Source organism: Suricata suricatta, chromosome 7 (genome assembly GCF_006229205.1).
Source record: "Suricata suricatta isolate VVHF042 chromosome 7, meerkat_22Aug2017_6uvM2_HiC, whole genome shotgun sequence".
In the NCBI taxonomy this organism is placed as follows: Eukaryota; Metazoa; Chordata; class Mammalia; order Carnivora; family Herpestidae; genus Suricata; species Suricata suricatta.
This window is the reverse complement of record NC_043706.1, coordinates 104,579,300-104,597,335: the sequence shown is the minus strand read 5'-3', so window position 1 is coordinate 104,597,335 and position 18,036 is coordinate 104,579,300. Positions and strand designations below refer to the sequence as shown.

The window sequence follows — 18,036 nt, the reverse complement described above, 5'->3', positions numbered from 1 at the left end:
TGGATAGTTTTTTGAGGAACCTCCACACTGTTTTCCAGAGTGGCTGCACCAGTTTACATTCCCACCAACAGTGTAGGAGGGTGCCCGTCTCTCCACACCCTCACCAGCATCTATAGTCTCTTGATTTGTTCATTTTAGCCATTAGGTGGTATCTCAGTGTGGTTTTGATTTGTGTTTCCTCTACTCAGGTTTCTGAATGGTTTATTTTTTATTTATTTTCTAAGTTTTTCACTGTGTGAAAAGTGTTTTTTCCATCTCTATCTATTATAAGAATCACTGATACAAATCTTTTCATTTTCGTAGGACCGGATTTTAAAATTCTATGCACAGACATTTACTCTTTCCCCGTTACATATGACCAAGGAAATTTATACAAGCTTAGGTATGTTTATTAGATTTTTTAAAATGTACTTTCCTTTATTTATGCTTAAAGAAAATGTGATAGGAAATAACTTTTCAAAAAACACTGCAAATGAATGATGTAATATATTTTTAATTTTTCTTTTCAGCTAAATATTTGAAGTTATACTTTCTTTCTAAAGAAAATCATATTCCTACTCTCTCAACTGGTATAGATGTAAATAATCCTACTGTGATCTGCTTACTTAAAAAGGTATTTACTTGCTATTTACTTTCATTTTTGTTTAAATAGTTCTATATTTAAGAATTTAAATTTTTTGAGAATTGTTACATAACTGCTTTTCAGGTTCGTCTTCTAAATGAGTATCAGAAAGAGGCTCCATCTTCCTGGATTCGCCACCCAGAAAAGTAAGTCCCCTAATGTATGTCAATATGAAATATAGGAGTGTTACTGTCCCTTGTACATTAGAAGGAGAAAGAATAGAAATGGACTTAATTGACTTATGTAATTGGGGAGGGATTAATAAAGTTTGTTTAGCTTTCCATGTATTGTGCCTTAGCTATATGAATGCCTCTATGCAAATACCATTTTATACCATTATTTATTACAAAAAAAGCAAAATGAGGATATTGTAATCTTCTTCTATTATTGGTCTTTGCTACTTTGGATAAGTTCCTAAAGTGTCCTTTAAATTTTTTTCTTTCAGCTCTAAAAGTTGTAATAACTTTGTAAGAGCAAACTGTTGAGTCTCAAAAGGAAAGTTAAGTTTGGAGAGCCAGTGTTGAAATAGAAATAAAAGTTTTTTTAAAAAATAGGAAAAAATTGGGTATGAATCCCATTTGCTAAAACATTAAAACAAGTTTTTTTCTAAAAATTTTAACTTTATTATTTCTTTTTTTTATCACTGTGTGTGTGTGTGTGTGTGTGTGTGTATGTAATAACATTTGTTTTTTTCTAAACTGTTTCATTCCCAAACTTTAAGGTATATGGAAGAGATTGTGGAGAATACTTTGTCCTTATTATCCGTTAAACATGATCCGAGCCATCTTGTTTCACAAAAGATTTTGGATCCGATCTACTTTTTTGCATTGGTTGATACCAAGGCTGTGTGGTTCAAAAAGTGGATGGTAAGGAAAAATGGAATATTTTTCTACTTTTCAGTACATTGTTGTATTCTTTCAAAGAATAGCTAACATTCCAATTTTTACTATGTACTAAGAGTTCTAGTCACTTTTACATGTTAATTCATTTAACTCTTATAACAGTTTGTGAGATAGATGGTATTGCTACCTTGTTACACAGATGTGGCAACCAAGGTATGGAGAAGTAACTTACTCAAGATTGTTTCCTAGTAAGTGACAGAGCCGAAGTAGGATTTAAAATGGTAATATACTTGAATATGTTAGGCTGAATGACCTCTCTAAAATCTGGTCTTTTTAGTCTAAAAACTTCAGATTTTTTAAGCAGATGTGGTATAACATGAGTTCAGCGTTCCTTCTTTTTCTGACTTAGGATATTTTCAGACATACCTCCTTTCATTTGCTTCCTCCTGAACCTGCAGTTTAGAGAAAGTTTAATGCCTGAATGCTGGTGATTACCAGTGGAGCTTATCACTGTTCTGGAACTGAAGCTAATTTCACAGATCCATATCCTGTTACTTCCCTCATCTGCTGTGGAATGAGTTGTCTGCCTGGCGCTAGCTGCACCAGTGTTGGCGTATTCTCCTTACATCTTTGTCCCTCTAAACTGGTCATCCAGGCACTATGTATTTGTTGCTGTGGTGAAGGGAAAGGGGTGGGGCCATCACTTGCTATTTTATTTAGTGCTCTGTACAGTTAGGACATTACTTAGTTGATGGATTATTTTTATTTTTGTTTTGCCTTTTGTTATCTAAACTGTATAATCACAATTAACTCTGGACAGTTCTGTCCAGAGCTTAGCCCTTACCTGACTTATAAAGTGTGTGTTTGATACGTGTTTGCTCAATTTAATTACCTTGAACCTTTTATTCCTTACATCTGACACTTTATTCTTAATTTTTAGTTATCAAATTACACCTTTATTGTAGAAAGTATGCAAAATATGTAAAAGCACAAATTGAATTTCTACAACACAGGGATAACTATTAAGATTTTGGTTTATGTAGTTACATTATATACACTTTAAATTTATTGATTTATATCTTTAACAGATCTTATTCTATAATAATTTTTTTCACTTAATGTATTTTATTGTCGGTACTTGATTCTTAAGAGTATGCAGAAGATCACAAGAACGCTAACCAACAGAAAAAATATATTATATATATATTTTTATATATATGCATATATATATAAATATATATATATATACAAATCAGCTTCTGAGTGTGTTCTAGTTTTAATAAAAATTCATCACATTATCGTACACTCATCTAAGTCAGAGGTTTCTAAAGGGCCAGACTAAACTTTTGGTTTTGTGGGCTGTGCCTTCTGTATCTACTCAATTCTGTGGTAACCCCAAAGTATCCACAGATTATATATAAATGAATGGATGTGACTCTTCCAATAAAACTTTATGTTCAGGTGGCAGCTGAACTTGGCCTGAGGAATGTAATATAGTAACTCTGGTCTAAGGGATGCTCTATGAGGATTTCTTTTCAGAACATGGTCAAAAGTGGGAACGCTAATTCACAGGGCCATTTGTACCCCAGTGTTTATAGCAGCACTTTCAACAATAGCCAAAATATGGAAAGAGCCCAAATGTCTCTTATCCATGAATGGATAAAGAAGACAGGATTTATTTATATATACAGAGGAATAGTACTTGGCAATGAGAAAGAATGAAATCCTGCCATTTGCAATGATGAGGATGGAACTGGAGGGTATTATGCTAAGTGAAATAAGTCAGCAAAAGACAGATATCATATGTTTTCACTCATCTGTGGAATTTGAGAAACTTAACAGAAGACCATGGGGGAAGGGAAGGGGAAAACATAATTTCAAACAGAGAGAGAGGCAAATCATAAGAGACTCTTGAATGTGGGGAATAAACTGAGGGTTGATGGGGGTGGGAGATGGGGCAAATGGGTGATGGGCATTGATGAGGGCACTTGGGATGAGCACTCAGTGTTGTATGTAAGTGATGAATCATGGGATCTACCCCCAAAACCAAGAACACATTGTATGTTAGCTAACTTGACAATAAATTTTTTAAAAAAGTTGAATTGTTGGTTAACCTTTCTTCTTTAAAGTTAAAAAAAAAAAGGTTTTTTAAAACATTTTAAACCACTAGTGTTAAAACACACAGGGTTTTTCTTAGCCCTCAATTAACCATAACCATTTAATTAAACTCTGTTTCCCATAATTCTGATAGGTTTTACCAAGTATAATACTGTTTAATATTTTTTAGTAAATTGAAGAAGCTACACTGAAAACAAATGATATATAATTTAGTAATATTTATATTCTCCCCTTTGTGTAATGCATAAAAAGCATGTTTTAATCTCACTATATTTAGCTCTAAGAAGAGAATTATTTTGGCACTTTGAGTTATTTAAAATACATGATTGGCAGAAAATGATTAAGATACTGTTGCTTCAGAATATTTCATGGTTGGCAAATTTTTGCATATGTAAATGGTACAATATCCTCATCATTGTGAGGGTTGTGATCTTCCCTGACCCCACTTTTGTATCTTTCCTTCAGATATGTGTGTTGAAAATGGTTTTAAAATAATAGCATGGAAACTGGTTGCAGTTGAGAGAGAGAATATTTTTCTGCTTGTCTGTCAACAAATCATCTATGGTTCTTTCATATCATTTGCATTCTAGTGGTTGCTATGCTCATAATCCATTGTATATAGAAAAACCTGTTTTTTACTGATTACAATAATTTCAAACTGTTATTGGTAATTCATGTTATTGGAAATGATGCAGAAAGAATAGACTTTGAATGGTATAGCTTGAATATTAAATATCATTTCCTCCTTATTTTAGCATGCACATTATAGCAGAACTGCAGTCCTAAGACTTCTTGAAAAGAAATATAAATCTCTGGTAAGTCTGTTTCTGTTTTTATGTTGAGCAATAATATCACAAAATGATACATGATGTAGTAAGTTGAATGTGCAAAGTTGAGTGATAATTATTTTTGAAAAATGTCTGTTTATATATTATGAGAAAGAGCATGCATGTGCACATGAGCTGGGGAGGGCCAGAGAGAGAGGGAGAGAGAATCCTAAGCAGGCTCCATGCTGTCAGCAGAGAGCATTACACAGTGCATGAACCCACAAAGCATGAGATCATGACCTGAGCTGAAATCAAGAGTCAGACTCTTAGCCGAATGAGCCACCCCAGCACCCCGAAACAATTCCCCTTTTATGTGATTTTTTTTGAAACTACCATTTTGTGACACAAAAAGGATAAAAGTATAGATTTAAATTATAGTCAGGATAACAATTAGGAAATACACAATTAAATTGTAAATTAGGATGGTAAAAGCTAGTTTGAGATAAGCCCTATTTTTAAATATTGTGACTTAATTCAGGTCAGGTATTTGTAGGGAAGCTAGCTCTATAAAATCCACCCACGCTCTTGACTGAAAGTTGTATTAAAAACTCAGAATCATAAGTGCTTTTGCATTTCCAAAAATTAATTCAAGTTACACCAAATAAAAACTAAAACTATAAAATATATTAGCAAAACATTCCACATTTATTGCTATCATTAGAATAATGTTTAAGGACATTGAAAAGAATTGAAAAGAAATCAATTCTAATAACAATCAACAAACATGAAATGTGAAATTTATTAAAATACTTTAGAAAGTTCTGATAAGGCTTTGAAATGATAAATATGATTTGTAGTTAGAATCTTGAGTTTAAAAGTCAGGAGAAGGGAAATAGTCCTAAAGTTGTGAATTTCTGGGTGAATGTAGTAGAACATAAAATTAAAAAGAAAAATTGTTTTGTGTTTGAGAATTGAGTTTCAGGAGGGAGAGAGAGGGATGTTGAAAAGAACAGGAATTTATTTGTAGAGGTAATGAGTATTTAAAAAATTTTAATGTCTTAAAATAAGATCCTTCCACATCTACTTTCTCTTCCATTCCCATTTTAAATGAAAATTTGTTGTCATATGAATACAAACTGATCTTGTTAAAATAGAGAAAGCAGGGGGGGACCCAATGATTCCCCTCTCCCTACATAACTCACTGTTGCTGTCATAGGGGCCAGGGTGGAAGTATTGCAAATGTTTCTTATCGATTAGCTTTTCAAATCAGGAACAGATTGTTAAGAGTTAATTATACCACAATCAATTTTTAGTCTGAAAATAGTTACTTTATTATAGGCAACTTCTATATTTTATCAACTTAATCAAGTATTTCTTGTGCATAATTGGCCAACTTGCATGAGATTTTGACTTAAACCTCATATTCTCTTAAAAATTTTCCCAAACTTACAAAGTATCTAAAGACTCGTGTGTGTGTGTGTGTGTGTGTGTGTGTGTGTGTGTGTAAGTTTTAAAGTAAACCTGGCCCAACTTTTGAAAGGATACATGAGGGAAATGGATACAAGATCTATCCCCACTTTTCAGAATTGAGAAACAGATTCTGGACATCTACAGTAGAAACTTTAAGACCGCTCCACGCATTTCTATTTTGCTTTGTTCGAGTTCCTTGCATGAGGACTTTAGTCACAGCAGACTGTTTATTAGCATGATGTCCTGCTAAAGTGTTTCCTTTAGCTTCTCCTCCATGTGCTCTAATAACATTTTCTACAATAGCTGAATGTCTGCATTGTACAGTAGAGTGGCCACTAGCTATACGTGTCTACTGAAAACTTGGAATGTAACTAGGGAAACTGAGAAGCTGGGTGTTTTTTAACTTTAATTGTAATTTAGAACTAATACATGGTTAATGGCCACTCTGTGCAATTCTATTACATTTCTGACGTTTATGAAATTTTAGGTAGTATTAGGCAACACAATTTATGTATGTGCTGTCAATTTTTAGGAGGTTAGAAAGTTGAAAGCTTTATTTCCATAGCATTCTAAAGTCACGAACTAGTTGAAAAAGCATTTGGCTATTAGCACAAATATTTAACCTTTTATTTTTAATATCTTTATTCTTTGCCCAGTCTACCCTAAAGTGCATAGCTTCTGAAATGGCTTTATATAGTGTATTTCCTTTTATTTTTGCCCTATCAAAGTTATTTAAAATATACTGTCAGCTAGGTTATTTGAATTCTCCCTTGGTTTTTCACCTACCCTCTTTTTTAACTTCCTTCCCCTTCCTCCATCTTATGGGTTAGCAGTTAAGTGAACTGGCTGGTACGTGCTTGTTAGTACAGGAGAATAAGTATCAAATAAAATCCTTAATTTTATAGCAAATATAGGTATTTAAATGGAAGATTTAAATGGAAGCTAATTAAAATAGTCTTTTTGAAAGACCATCTTGGAGATTGTATTTTGAGTTCTCAGATGAAGAAATTGACTAGTCTTTTCTCTTTTGTCAAAAGTATTATTTTGTCATGTCAGAAGTTACCCATACTGGTAATTGTTCTAAGTCATTTTTGATTGTTCTCGTTTATCAGGGTAAGTGTAAGAACTAGGATTGTAAGAATAAATTCATTCAGGAAGTAGGAGTTCTATCAGGAGGAGGCTGAAGCTTAGATTTAGAAAAACATTAAATACATTTTTGGTCAAAAGTGTGAGCTTATGAATGATGTCTCAGGTTCTGATCAAGCAGAAGCTGGTGGGAACTGTATATGATCAGTTACATGAATTGACAAGTTGGAGTATCCTTTTGAAATTTTTGTAGGAGTCCCAAGGCAATTTGACTAGTTGCTTTTGCATGACTTTGTTGTTGGTAGTCAGGAATCTCAGGGCTGGATTGGATTTGACAGACTTGATTAGAGATTTCTTAAGACTATTCCTTCTTCTGTTCTCTATAGAACACTCCTTTATATATTCCGTAGATGCAAGATAAACCAAAATAAAACAGGAGTTGAGACTCTGCAAATAACAAAAGTAAAGCAAACACAGAAGAGTAAGCTGGTTAATAGCATAAATATTTACCAAATCGTGCCTCTGCAAAACAAAAGCTACTTTCTATAACGACTTATGTCATTATAAATTTTAACAATTAATTTAGCAATGAATACTCAATGAAGCAAGTCTGAGCTCAAATTGTTGAGGCCAACTCACATGGTGGCCGATCTGAAGGACTATCAAAGTTTGGGACTCAAGGCGGGGACCCAGTAAACATTCTTCTTTGGGGATCCCGTAGAATGCTACGAAGTATTTAAGAAAATCTTTATAGAAGCACTAGAATTGTCAAGGATTAAGACTGCTGTTGAATATCTGGAATAACACTGGAATAACACATAAAGCCAAATTTATTGCTTAAGTTAGGCAAAGCAGATTTTTAATCTTTCAGCATTTTGGGGAAAGCTTAGAACTCAGAAATTGATAGACTTTCAGAGGTGAGAGTAGTTCATACCAACTGTGGAAGGATGGCTGGCACCTCAGGTGAGATTGTTGCTGACTGACTGGCTTCTACAAATATATTTCCTGGAGTGTGTCTGTTGTTGTTGGCTCATTTTTCAGAAGCAAGGAGCTAACACTGATGGGTTGGCTTTCAGAAATATATTTTTGAGATCTGTTGACATGTATTGATTTATAAGATTTTAAACTTAATATTCCAGATAGATACCTGTTATCATGGGTTAGATTTGTCATTGATATGCTAAGTAAATTTAAATTCGATTCTGATATTTATTATTTGTGGAACAGTCATCTTTTACTAGGATTGTGTGGAAATTTTTGTTCTTAATGAGTAGGTGTTATCCTGGAAAAGAGAAGGGGTGTGGTTAAGGTTGTGGCAGGAAAATATGTCAGGGCAGTGGAATAGCATATTTAAAGGCTTAGGTATTGGAAAACACAAAGCATATTTAGAAACTCTACATATTTTATGACCGGACACAGGAAATTTCCTGAAAGTTGGTTTTCTGAATGCTAATTTAAGTAGATGATGTTTTTTGAAAATTGCTTGGATACTTTAAATTGGGGCTGTGACAGTTGATCTACTCATGCCTGGGGTAGTGTATAATTCCATAAAAATAGACCTCTTTAAGGGAAATCTTCAGTCCCTTTCCTTTTAGAAGTAAAAATGTTGAGTTTGTTGTAAATGTCAGATCCCAGTATTTCAAATTTAACTGTGTTGATTTAGTGAGGTTTTGAGTGCATTTGATTTTGATGATCGTTTGGCCATATGTTGAATTGGCTTTTGGCGATCGATTTTTACAGAGGTAGATATATTTCTGTGTTTGTGCATGTGTGTACGGCTGGGGATGGAGGCATCCAAGAAGAATAAAATTAATTTTCAATCTTAGTTTTTGTATATAATATGCCAAATTTAGGCATTATACTAGAGGTGTAGTGAGCCAGTGATAGGTTAAATATTCAAGTGACATCATATCAGGGTTTTGGAAAATTTAGAAAATGGGTTGAAGGTGCTAGGTGAAGATAGAGAAGTGTTGAAGCAAAACGATGAAGAGGATTCATCTAAGCAAAAGATGAATGAAGCATGAATTTAGGCTGGGGAGCATGAATTGGGTTAACTATATGGATGGGGTTGGGGGGAACTGTTGTATTTATTTTCATTTTTAAAATTTTTTTACATTTATTTATTTTTGAGAGAGTGAGGAGAGGTGAGGTAGAAAGAGGGAGACAAAGAACCCCAAGCAAACTACATACTGTGAGCACAGAGCCCGATGCAGGGCTTGAACTCAGGAACCATGAGATCATGACCTGAGCTGAAATCAAGAGTCAAATGCTTAACCAACCCACTGATTCACCACCAGGTGCCCCAACTACTGTTATTTTTAGAATATAGGGTATAGAGGATTTGGTTTTTTAAACGGGATGAGTAAGGACTTAACTTAGTGACTAATGGCATTTGTTGAGAAAAGTAACACAAGAGAAGAAAAATAGGAAGAATTTGGGAAAGGTAAAACTTTGGATTTGGTAGATTTGGCCATAGAAGTTTGAGATTAAGATTTTCAAGAGGCAGTTTCATTTTGATCTGGATCTCTGAAGTTTGATTTAGGTAAGACAAATAGATATTAGAGGAGGTCTGCAAGACGGCCCCTTGGATTTGATGGTTTGCTAGAGAACTGATTGGATTCAAGATATAGTTGTACTCCCAGCTATGATTTATAACAGAAAAATATGCAAAGAAATTGATATAGAGAAAAAGAGCTTTGGGTGAAGTCTGGAAGCTTTCAAGAGTTCCTGCCCAGTTCCCCAGGGTGGAGTCCCGATGTGACTCCACTTAATTTCTCCAGCATCATTGTAACAGCTCATGTGAAGTGTCCTCCAGGGATACTAATTAAAGACTCTGCTTCCCCCCCCCCCCCCCTGCTTTTTTAAAATTGGGGATTGATCATGTGGGTACTTTCTGCCTAGCATGTACCAGGATTTTAGACTCCCAGAAGGGAAAGCAGGTGCTCAGCTAAATTGCATTGTTTGTATTGCACTATTTCGGTACAGTGAGCCCTTCTTCTTATCAGTTCTTGGAATTTCCTCTTGAGATAACCTCCCAGACAGAGTCAGGATCCAACTTTTTAATCAGGCCTTTCTTATGATAGAAGTCCTGCCATATTAACTCTTTTCTGCATAAAACTGAGGCCATAACAGATAAATGAGACTGGTCCATCAATGCATTGATACCATAACTATGAACTTGCCTCTGCTCACACAAACTTCATCTTTTTTCCCGTTGAAAACTTACTCCCTCCTTCCACTTAGATCCTGTTTGTTTGCCTCTTAGATTCTCTTTTCTATCCACTCTCCTCTGTCTCTCCTATATAAAACTCTTCTCTACTGGCTTCTTCTAATTACATCTAAGCATGATCATACCCTTCTAACCTGAAAAAGAATTCAGTGTTGACTCTTGTTTGTGCATCAAATGTTGCTGTATTTTTCTTTTCCTTCTTCACAGCCAGCCTTCCTGAAAATGAAAGTTCTACTAGCTGCCTCTCCTTTGTTCTCTCTTTTTTTTTTTTTTCCCATTACAGTTTGGCCTAGTCTCCAAATTCTCCTGAAACTGATCTTTTCAGGGTAATCAATAACTTCTTTATTGCCAGTCTCACAGTTATTATGCCATTTCTCATGGCTGCCTCCATTTTGAGAACTAGAATGAGAGAATATGTCCAGGGGAAAGAGGAGGGGATTTGAAAAGTCTATATGGGGGTACCTGGGTGGCTCAGTTGGTTGAGTGTCTGACTTCAGCTCTGGTCATGATCTCATGGTTTGTGGGTTCAAGCCCTGCATTGGGCTCTGTGCTGACAGCATGGAGCCTGGAGCCTGCTTTGGATTCTGTGTCTCTCTATCTTTCTCTGACCCTCTTCTGCTCATACTCTGTCTCTCAAAAATAAATAAATATTAAAAATATTTTTAAAAAGTCTACTTGGGGAAAATGGGAGAAGGAGGTAGAATGGTAGACTCCTAGGAGAATGGCTGGGTACAGTACAGTCTGGAAATCATTTTTTGTTGTCACTGTTCTTTTTTTTTTAATATAACACAATTTATTTTTTGTAACATATGCAATTATTTTTCATCATTTACAATGTAGTAGTTAAAATGACACTCCAAACAGGAAAGCAAAGTAAAAAATCAAAACACCAACTTCTATTTCATGTAATTAGACTTACAGAAATTAGAAGGTTAAGTACCAACTAGTTAATCACCTAATTTCACAGCTATCTGAAGTGGCAATTGTAATATAGCAGCTTATCTATGATACATTCAAGATACATGATACAATTTATTACTTGCGCATAAGCTACAACACAGCCTGCTTAATACCTTTCCTTAAATTCCACCTCTATACTACAGTATAGTTGAGGTCCATGCCAAAAAGTAGCTACCTTATATATAGGAAATGGATGATTAAGTCTTTGGTGCTGTAAAAGCAACTTCATTTAAACATAACCACCCCCACCACCAAAAAAAAGAAGAGGGGAAAAAAAGAAAAGTAAAGAAAATAATAAGGGAAAAACCCAAGACACACTTCCTAGGGGAAAAAAAAAACCAGCATGTAATTTCTGTCCTTGACGGAATGTATTAAATAAGCAAACAAGCAAAACAAGTACTACAATGTAAAAATATTAAAAAAAAGAAAACCCTCTCACATACATAAATGAAAGATTGCACACAAAGAACTAACATCTTTTCAAGCTTCAATAAGAAATATTCTGCTACTATGTGTTAAATACTGCATGGTTTGCCCAAGCTAAGATGAAACCACATCATAAATCAATAAGCATTTTGCATTTTCTTTCATTATCTACTCAAAGTCATTCCTACTGCACCTCTAAACATTTCATTAAGTCACTGTTCTTTGAATTATGAGACTTTTCTTTATCAGTTTTCATCAGTGCTGGTATCTGAGATGGAAGTGATGGCTTGATCTAGTTCGTATTTTGCTGGCTTGATAGGAAGAAAAGTCTCTTAAGGCAGTACCTCTAAGGAGTATTGGCAATAGCTTTAAGTCATGGTCACAGAATTTTTGCATCTCTCACTATGAAGTATGCATCTATCTTTGTCCATTGACACTGACATTAGAGCAATATTGTTGGTCTTCAAGTATTTTTGGTGTTTCCTGGAATGATGCCATAGTTAAAATGTAACTGGGGAAGCTGAACTTCTGTGGCCTGGAAAAGTATTATTTTATTTTATTATTTTTTTTTTTTCCCCTAGGGAGTGTGTCTTAGGTTTTTCCCTTATTATTTTCTTTACTTTTTTTTTTCCCTCTTCTTTTTTTGGTGGTAAGGATGGTTATGTTTAAATGAATTTGCTTTTACAGCACCAAAGACTTAATCATCCATTTCCTATATAAAAGGTAGCTACTTTTTGGCATGGACCTCAAGTATACTGTAGTATAGAGGTGGAATTTAAGGAAAGGTATTAAGCAGGCTATGTTTTAGCTTATGGGCAAGTAATAAATTGGGAAAGTATTATTTTAAATATTTTTGTTAAATATTTTTGTCAGTGTATTTTTATAACCTTGATTAACTTTTTTTACTACCTGAAATTGGGGGCAGCAAATTTCTAGAATTAATGTTATTATTTTATTAGATAACTACGGCAGTTCAGCAGTGTGTTCAGTACTTTGAGTTGTGTGAGGCCATGAAAGCCGATGAGATTTTGGGTCATTCAAAGCATTGTGGTAAGTATTGTTTTTTCTGTTACATACTTTTAAAAATGACCTCTTATACTGATAGCTTTGTAACTTGTTTTTTAATGGTTAGTAGCTTGGTAAATTAGACCACTTCTGCTAATATAAAATGTTTTCACAAATTTAAGAGCTACGTTATGATGATAATTTTAACTTCAAATGTGGAGATGTTATTGATGTTCTTACATATGAAGTTCTTCAACTTATACTAGAGTATATATCCTAGTCTGTTATACTGCAGTAACATACTGATAATTCTTTCCTCTGGTATAGTAGTAATTTAATTGTCCTTTATGCATTTTAGGAGGTGAAAATTTCTGTAAAACATTGTTTTCTTATTAGATAACCCACCCTGTGATTCTTCTCTATGTATCCTCTGTCAGAGCTAAAATACCCTGGGTGTTTCTGTTCTGTTGAATCTCAGCTTAGGAATAATTCAAGTGAATCTTCTTTTATAATCATATTCTTTTACATAATCAATTCTTTTATGTTGCTTCTCTAAGCAAATGGTATGTTCTCTGAGAATATGAAGGTCCTGCTTTTTTATCCTCAGGCAAATTCTTTATCTAACTCAAAAAATGGTCAAAGACCAGTAATTAATGGGTTTTAAAAGCTAGCATTTTGAAGGAGAGGAGGAAGTACAGGAGCTAGAATTTATTCCCCAAGAGGAGGAAAAAGATAAGTTTACATAAACTCATCTCCTTTATAAATTTATGGATTTAAAAACTTTCTTGATCTTAAAATATTCTAAATAGTGCTTTTTTTTTTCTTTCTCCCTACTATCTACCACATCATGGATTTACTCTCTTCACTATCTAGTGACAACCTGTGGTGCTTTGTGTTCCCCTACCCCCATTTCTTTCAAAATCCTTGGGCTTTCTCTTTCGGAGTTTCTTGTCTGCATTTGCTTGACTTTAGATCAATTCTGTCTTTTATCTTCTTTGGTCTTCAGGAAATTGAGCAGACTGCATTTGTGATGTAATTAGCACACATACCTACTTTTCTAACCAGAACTACTATGTCTATAGCATTCTCTTAGATTTTCTTTCTGCAGTGTCCATAACAGTTATTCCAAGCTTTCACTAGTCTTGGCGAGAGCCCAGCTTTATCTGGTCCACTTTTCTCTCATTAGGAGACCTTACATCCCACTTCACTAAGAAAAGTGGAACTTTGCAGAGATGGATTTCCCAGATGTCCTCCTCCAAAGTATACAATGCATATTTGTATGCCCTTTCATTGGGCTGCACTGAAGAGGTATTCTTTTCCAGATTGATCTTTGTTCTTGATTTTGTTCCTCTCCAGTGTTCTTGGGACATTGTTTCACTTTCTGTGTCTCCGTTTTTGTTGGTACCTTCCCCTGCATACTCTGAACCTGCTGATGTATCTTTCAAATAAAAACCTCAACCAGTTCACATGTATCTTACCTCCCTGCTTCCCTGCAGAGAAAATTCTTCTAAGTATCCTAAATATATCCAGGCCCCATTTCTTTACCTCCTATTTAGTTTTCAACAATGGAAATGAGGCAATTTCTACTGCTCCATGACCTTCCCATTATGAACTTCCTCTCTTTTTGTCCTAACTTTACAGCATTTGTCTCTGTTGCCCCTTTCCCTTGTCTTCACGGCACCATTCTTTCTTGGATCTCCTCATTGTTGTGAGGAGTCATAATTTCACTGGAAGGGCTTTTTTCCTTGTATGTTTGTACTCCCAAGGGTTTCACCCTTTGTTCTTTTTTTCTCATCTTAGTCTACCTGTTCTCTCTTGGGGGATCCCATTTACTTTCATGGTTTCAAATACTACATATGTATATGGTGACTCTGATATGTAAGTCCGCTACTTTTCGGAATTTCAGATCCATATGCTTATATCATATTAGAATATCTATCTGGGTGCTCCAGGGGCACTTTAATGTTGAAATGTCATTGACTGACATCACTTTTCTTCTGTATCTAGACTGGCTTCACTCTCTTTTCTCTTTTAGAATTACGTAAATAGAGTAACAATTCAGTATATACACAGATGCTGAGTTAGGAACTTGAGGATTTTGTTGTTATTTCACAGTCCAAATGTAGTTCTGTTTAAGGTCTGCCTGTTGATTTAATTTTCTTATACATCTATCTGTCTGCTCTTCTCCATTCTTCTTGTTGATGCTTTTGCTTATGATGTTTTTAGTTTTATTTCAAGCCTTTACCTTCTTCCATCTATCTTTTATGTTTTTCACATGCATATTTGATTACTTTCATGCTTACAGCCCTTTAATATTATTTCAGTTGCCTCTATAATAAAATCCATATTCCTTCTGCAGCTTAGTCCTCGTGATCTGCGCCTGCTCCCGTTTAGACTCTTGCCCCCTCCAGCGCTGGTCAGACCAGACTATTGGCTGTACTCTGAATTGGAAGCCCAGTTTCATGTTTTTTTACTGTTATTTGACACCAAATAGTTCAAGGTCTTATATAAAACAGATAGGAGATGTTGAATGTGTGGATGAATGAGTAAATGAATGATATATTTTAGGTGTATATATTTTATGGATTCTAATTTTACTTGGTAACATGGTTATAAATACAGTCTTTTATAGTATTGACTTTTAATTGTTAGTATTAAACAGTGATATTTTCTAATGACTTTCTCCCTTTCTTATTTTTGAAGTTCCTCTTGATAACAGGTAATAACCCTGACAATCCTATGGTATTTTGGAATGAACACTGTATGCATATTTTACTTTTTTCTGAGCTTGAATTTTGCAATGAATGCTTTTTTCCAGAGATTTAGGTATTCTAGGATCTTAGGAAAGATAATTAACTTTTTTTTTATACCAACCGAGTATTCATTATAGACTGCAACCTTGTTTAATGTTCAGAAGGGAATGAAGATAGGTAGGTACTATCTAAAAATTACTAGCATTAAAATAAATGTCTTTGCTTCTCTTTTAAGGGAACAAACAGAAAACCTTCTACTACTCAGGACAAGAATTACAATATATTTATTTCATTCACTCACTGTGCCTTTTAGGAAGCTTATTGATCTATACACAAGGCAGACGGCTATTTCCTATAAAGCTGAAGAATAGGAAAGGTATGTACAATGAGGAGAAACAAACAGGTTTAGCTGGTAAGGTTGATGAACTATGAATTACTGAACTTTGAAGATTTTGCGTGGTCTCTTCCAGGGTGCTTAGCAATATACCTTTTAGTCTACTGATGGCCTGTACACCTTTAAGTGTTACAGTTCCTTTTTTCAGTATGTGGTTTTCATTACATTATAGTTTTTAATATTCATCCAGCCTTTACTGCTTATTTCTCATTTCTCTCCTTCAAAATTCTAGATGTACTGAAAAATTCAGATCTGGATGCAGAACTAGAAGAGCCCATTTAAATTCTAGTTCCCTTATAAACTGGCTGTAACCTTTTGGGGCGGATCACATAACCATTTTTTTTAATTTTACTTTATTTTATTTTCTCTATAAAAATGGAATAATATCAGTGAAGCTAAGTTCACACAATTTTTGTGATGATCTGAGATGAGTTTTTAGAATACTGTGTTTGTGTTTTTGTTTTCTTTTAGTGAGAGTGAGTGAAGATGAGTACAAGTTGGGGAGAGGAGCAGAGAGAGATGGGGGGAGAGTTAGAGAGAGAGAGAGAGGGTGGGGGGAGGAGATAGAGAATGGATCCCAAGCAGGCTCTACACTCAGCACAGAGCCCAGTGCAGGACTTGATCCCACCAGATCATGACCTGAGCTGAAACCAAGGGTTGGGCACTCAACCCAGGTGCCTCCAGAATACTGTTACACAAACTACAAAGCCCTGTACTATTTGGTATATTAGTCTGTTACTCTAAAGCCCTGTTTTTAAAGTTTTCCCCATCAACTTCAGCACATGCTATTATTTTTTTTTGCCTCCCTTAAAACTTTATACTAGGACTATAGTCTAGAGAGTAGCAAACTTTTTCTGTAATGTGCCAGATAATAAATATTTTTGGTTTTGTGAGCCACATACTATCTCTGTTGCACATTTTGTGTATTTGTGTATATACTTGCTCATTTGTGCAAAAGAATTATCACAGCATGCCTGAGACTCTATCTTTAGGAAGGCCTTTTTGCAAGGTTTTACTCTAGCTGGCGTCTGGGAACTTGGATTTCTCACTGTTCCCAGAACTGTTAAGAGTGGTCCACTGTGCCTGTGTAAACAGTTTGTACACACAGTATGGTTCATACTGAATATTTGCTTTCATCTGGGAGTCTGGAGCCCTGGTATGTACTAAGCAGAAGGTGCTTACATCATCAGCCCCAATGGAAAGCTTGGGCACAGAGTCTCTAAGGAGCATCTTCGTAGCCAACATTTCACATGTGTTACCACAGCTTATTGTTGGAAGAATGAAGTGTATTTTGTGTGACTCCACTGGGAGAGGGCCCTTAAAAGTTTGCACCTGGTTTGTTTTGGACTTCAGCTCATGAACTTTTGTTTTGTATCCTTTTGTTGTGATAAATCATAGCTGGGAGTCCAACTATATATTGAGTCTCCTAGCGAATCACTGAATCTGGGCTTGGTTTGGGGGATCGTTGACATACTTTATATTCCTTAAACAGTGTAAAACAAAACAGAACCTTTTTTAGCTTGCAAGTCTTATTAAATTAGGCCATAAATGATATTGTTTGTCAATTCTGTTACAGAGTATCTTCATTTTGAACACTTTTATACTGTTTTCTAGTAGTTTTACTCAAGTTTTTCCTCCCTGATTATGCTGGTTGTAAGCTCCTCAACAAAAACTGTTTTATGTACTTGTATATTTTGTGGAGATGTAACTCAGGCAAAATGAGTATGGACTTTCAAGACAAGAGCTGCCATTTGATGGGATATTATTGAACTTTACAGAAATAAGAAAGATTAATAAATACCTGTGATGTTATTGAAGCTTATATGTCTGTCATCTATAATTTAGCACTTTATGTTGACTTTTGACATCAACTTTCTGGCCTATCAAATGTTAGAGGTCATGTCAAATGTCAATTTTCAGAGCTCTATTCTACTGTATTAGTGTATGTTAGCATTTAAGTTTTATGTGTGTGTTCACTAGCATCTTTAGGTAAAGATTCTGCATCAGGGCTTGGTGAATTACAGCCCATGGGCCAAATCTGATACTTTTTGTATGGTTTGTGAGCTAAGAATGGTTTCTATATTCTTAAATTACAGGATAAAATTTCAAGAATATTTTGTGACCTGTGAAATAAAATTAAAATTTTGGTGCAAAGTCTTACTGGGAAATTACCATAATTGTTCATTTGCAAATTATCTGCAGCTACTTTAGTGCTACAACATCAGAATTTAGTATTTGTAACAGAACCAGAAACAGTTGGGTCACTAAGCCTAAAATACTTACTAGAAAAAGTTTGACACCTGTTTGACAGTTTTATATAGATAAGTTGGCTGGACCAACACGTTAAGCTGAATTTTATCATTC

At 34.8% G+C, this 18,036-nt stretch overlaps 1 protein-coding gene across 1 annotated transcript in view; it reads left to right on the top strand.

Annotated features, from left to right (window-relative positions):
• The window catches only part of TBC1D32 (TBC1 domain family member 32), a 199,834-nt gene that overhangs the window by 36,727 nt on the left and 145,071 nt on the right, over positions 1-18,036 (top strand). The window contains exons 7-13 of the mRNA XM_029945049.1: positions 304-382; positions 510-613; positions 707-768; positions 1,344-1,488; positions 4,338-4,397; positions 12,480-12,570; positions 15,514-15,654. Of these exons, the coding sequence (XP_029800909.1) occupies positions 304-382; positions 510-613; positions 707-768; positions 1,344-1,488; positions 4,338-4,397; positions 12,480-12,570; positions 15,514-15,654 (682 nt within the window). The remainder of the gene's footprint in view (positions 1-303; positions 383-509; positions 614-706; positions 769-1,343; positions 1,489-4,337; positions 4,398-12,479; positions 12,571-15,513; positions 15,655-18,036) is intronic.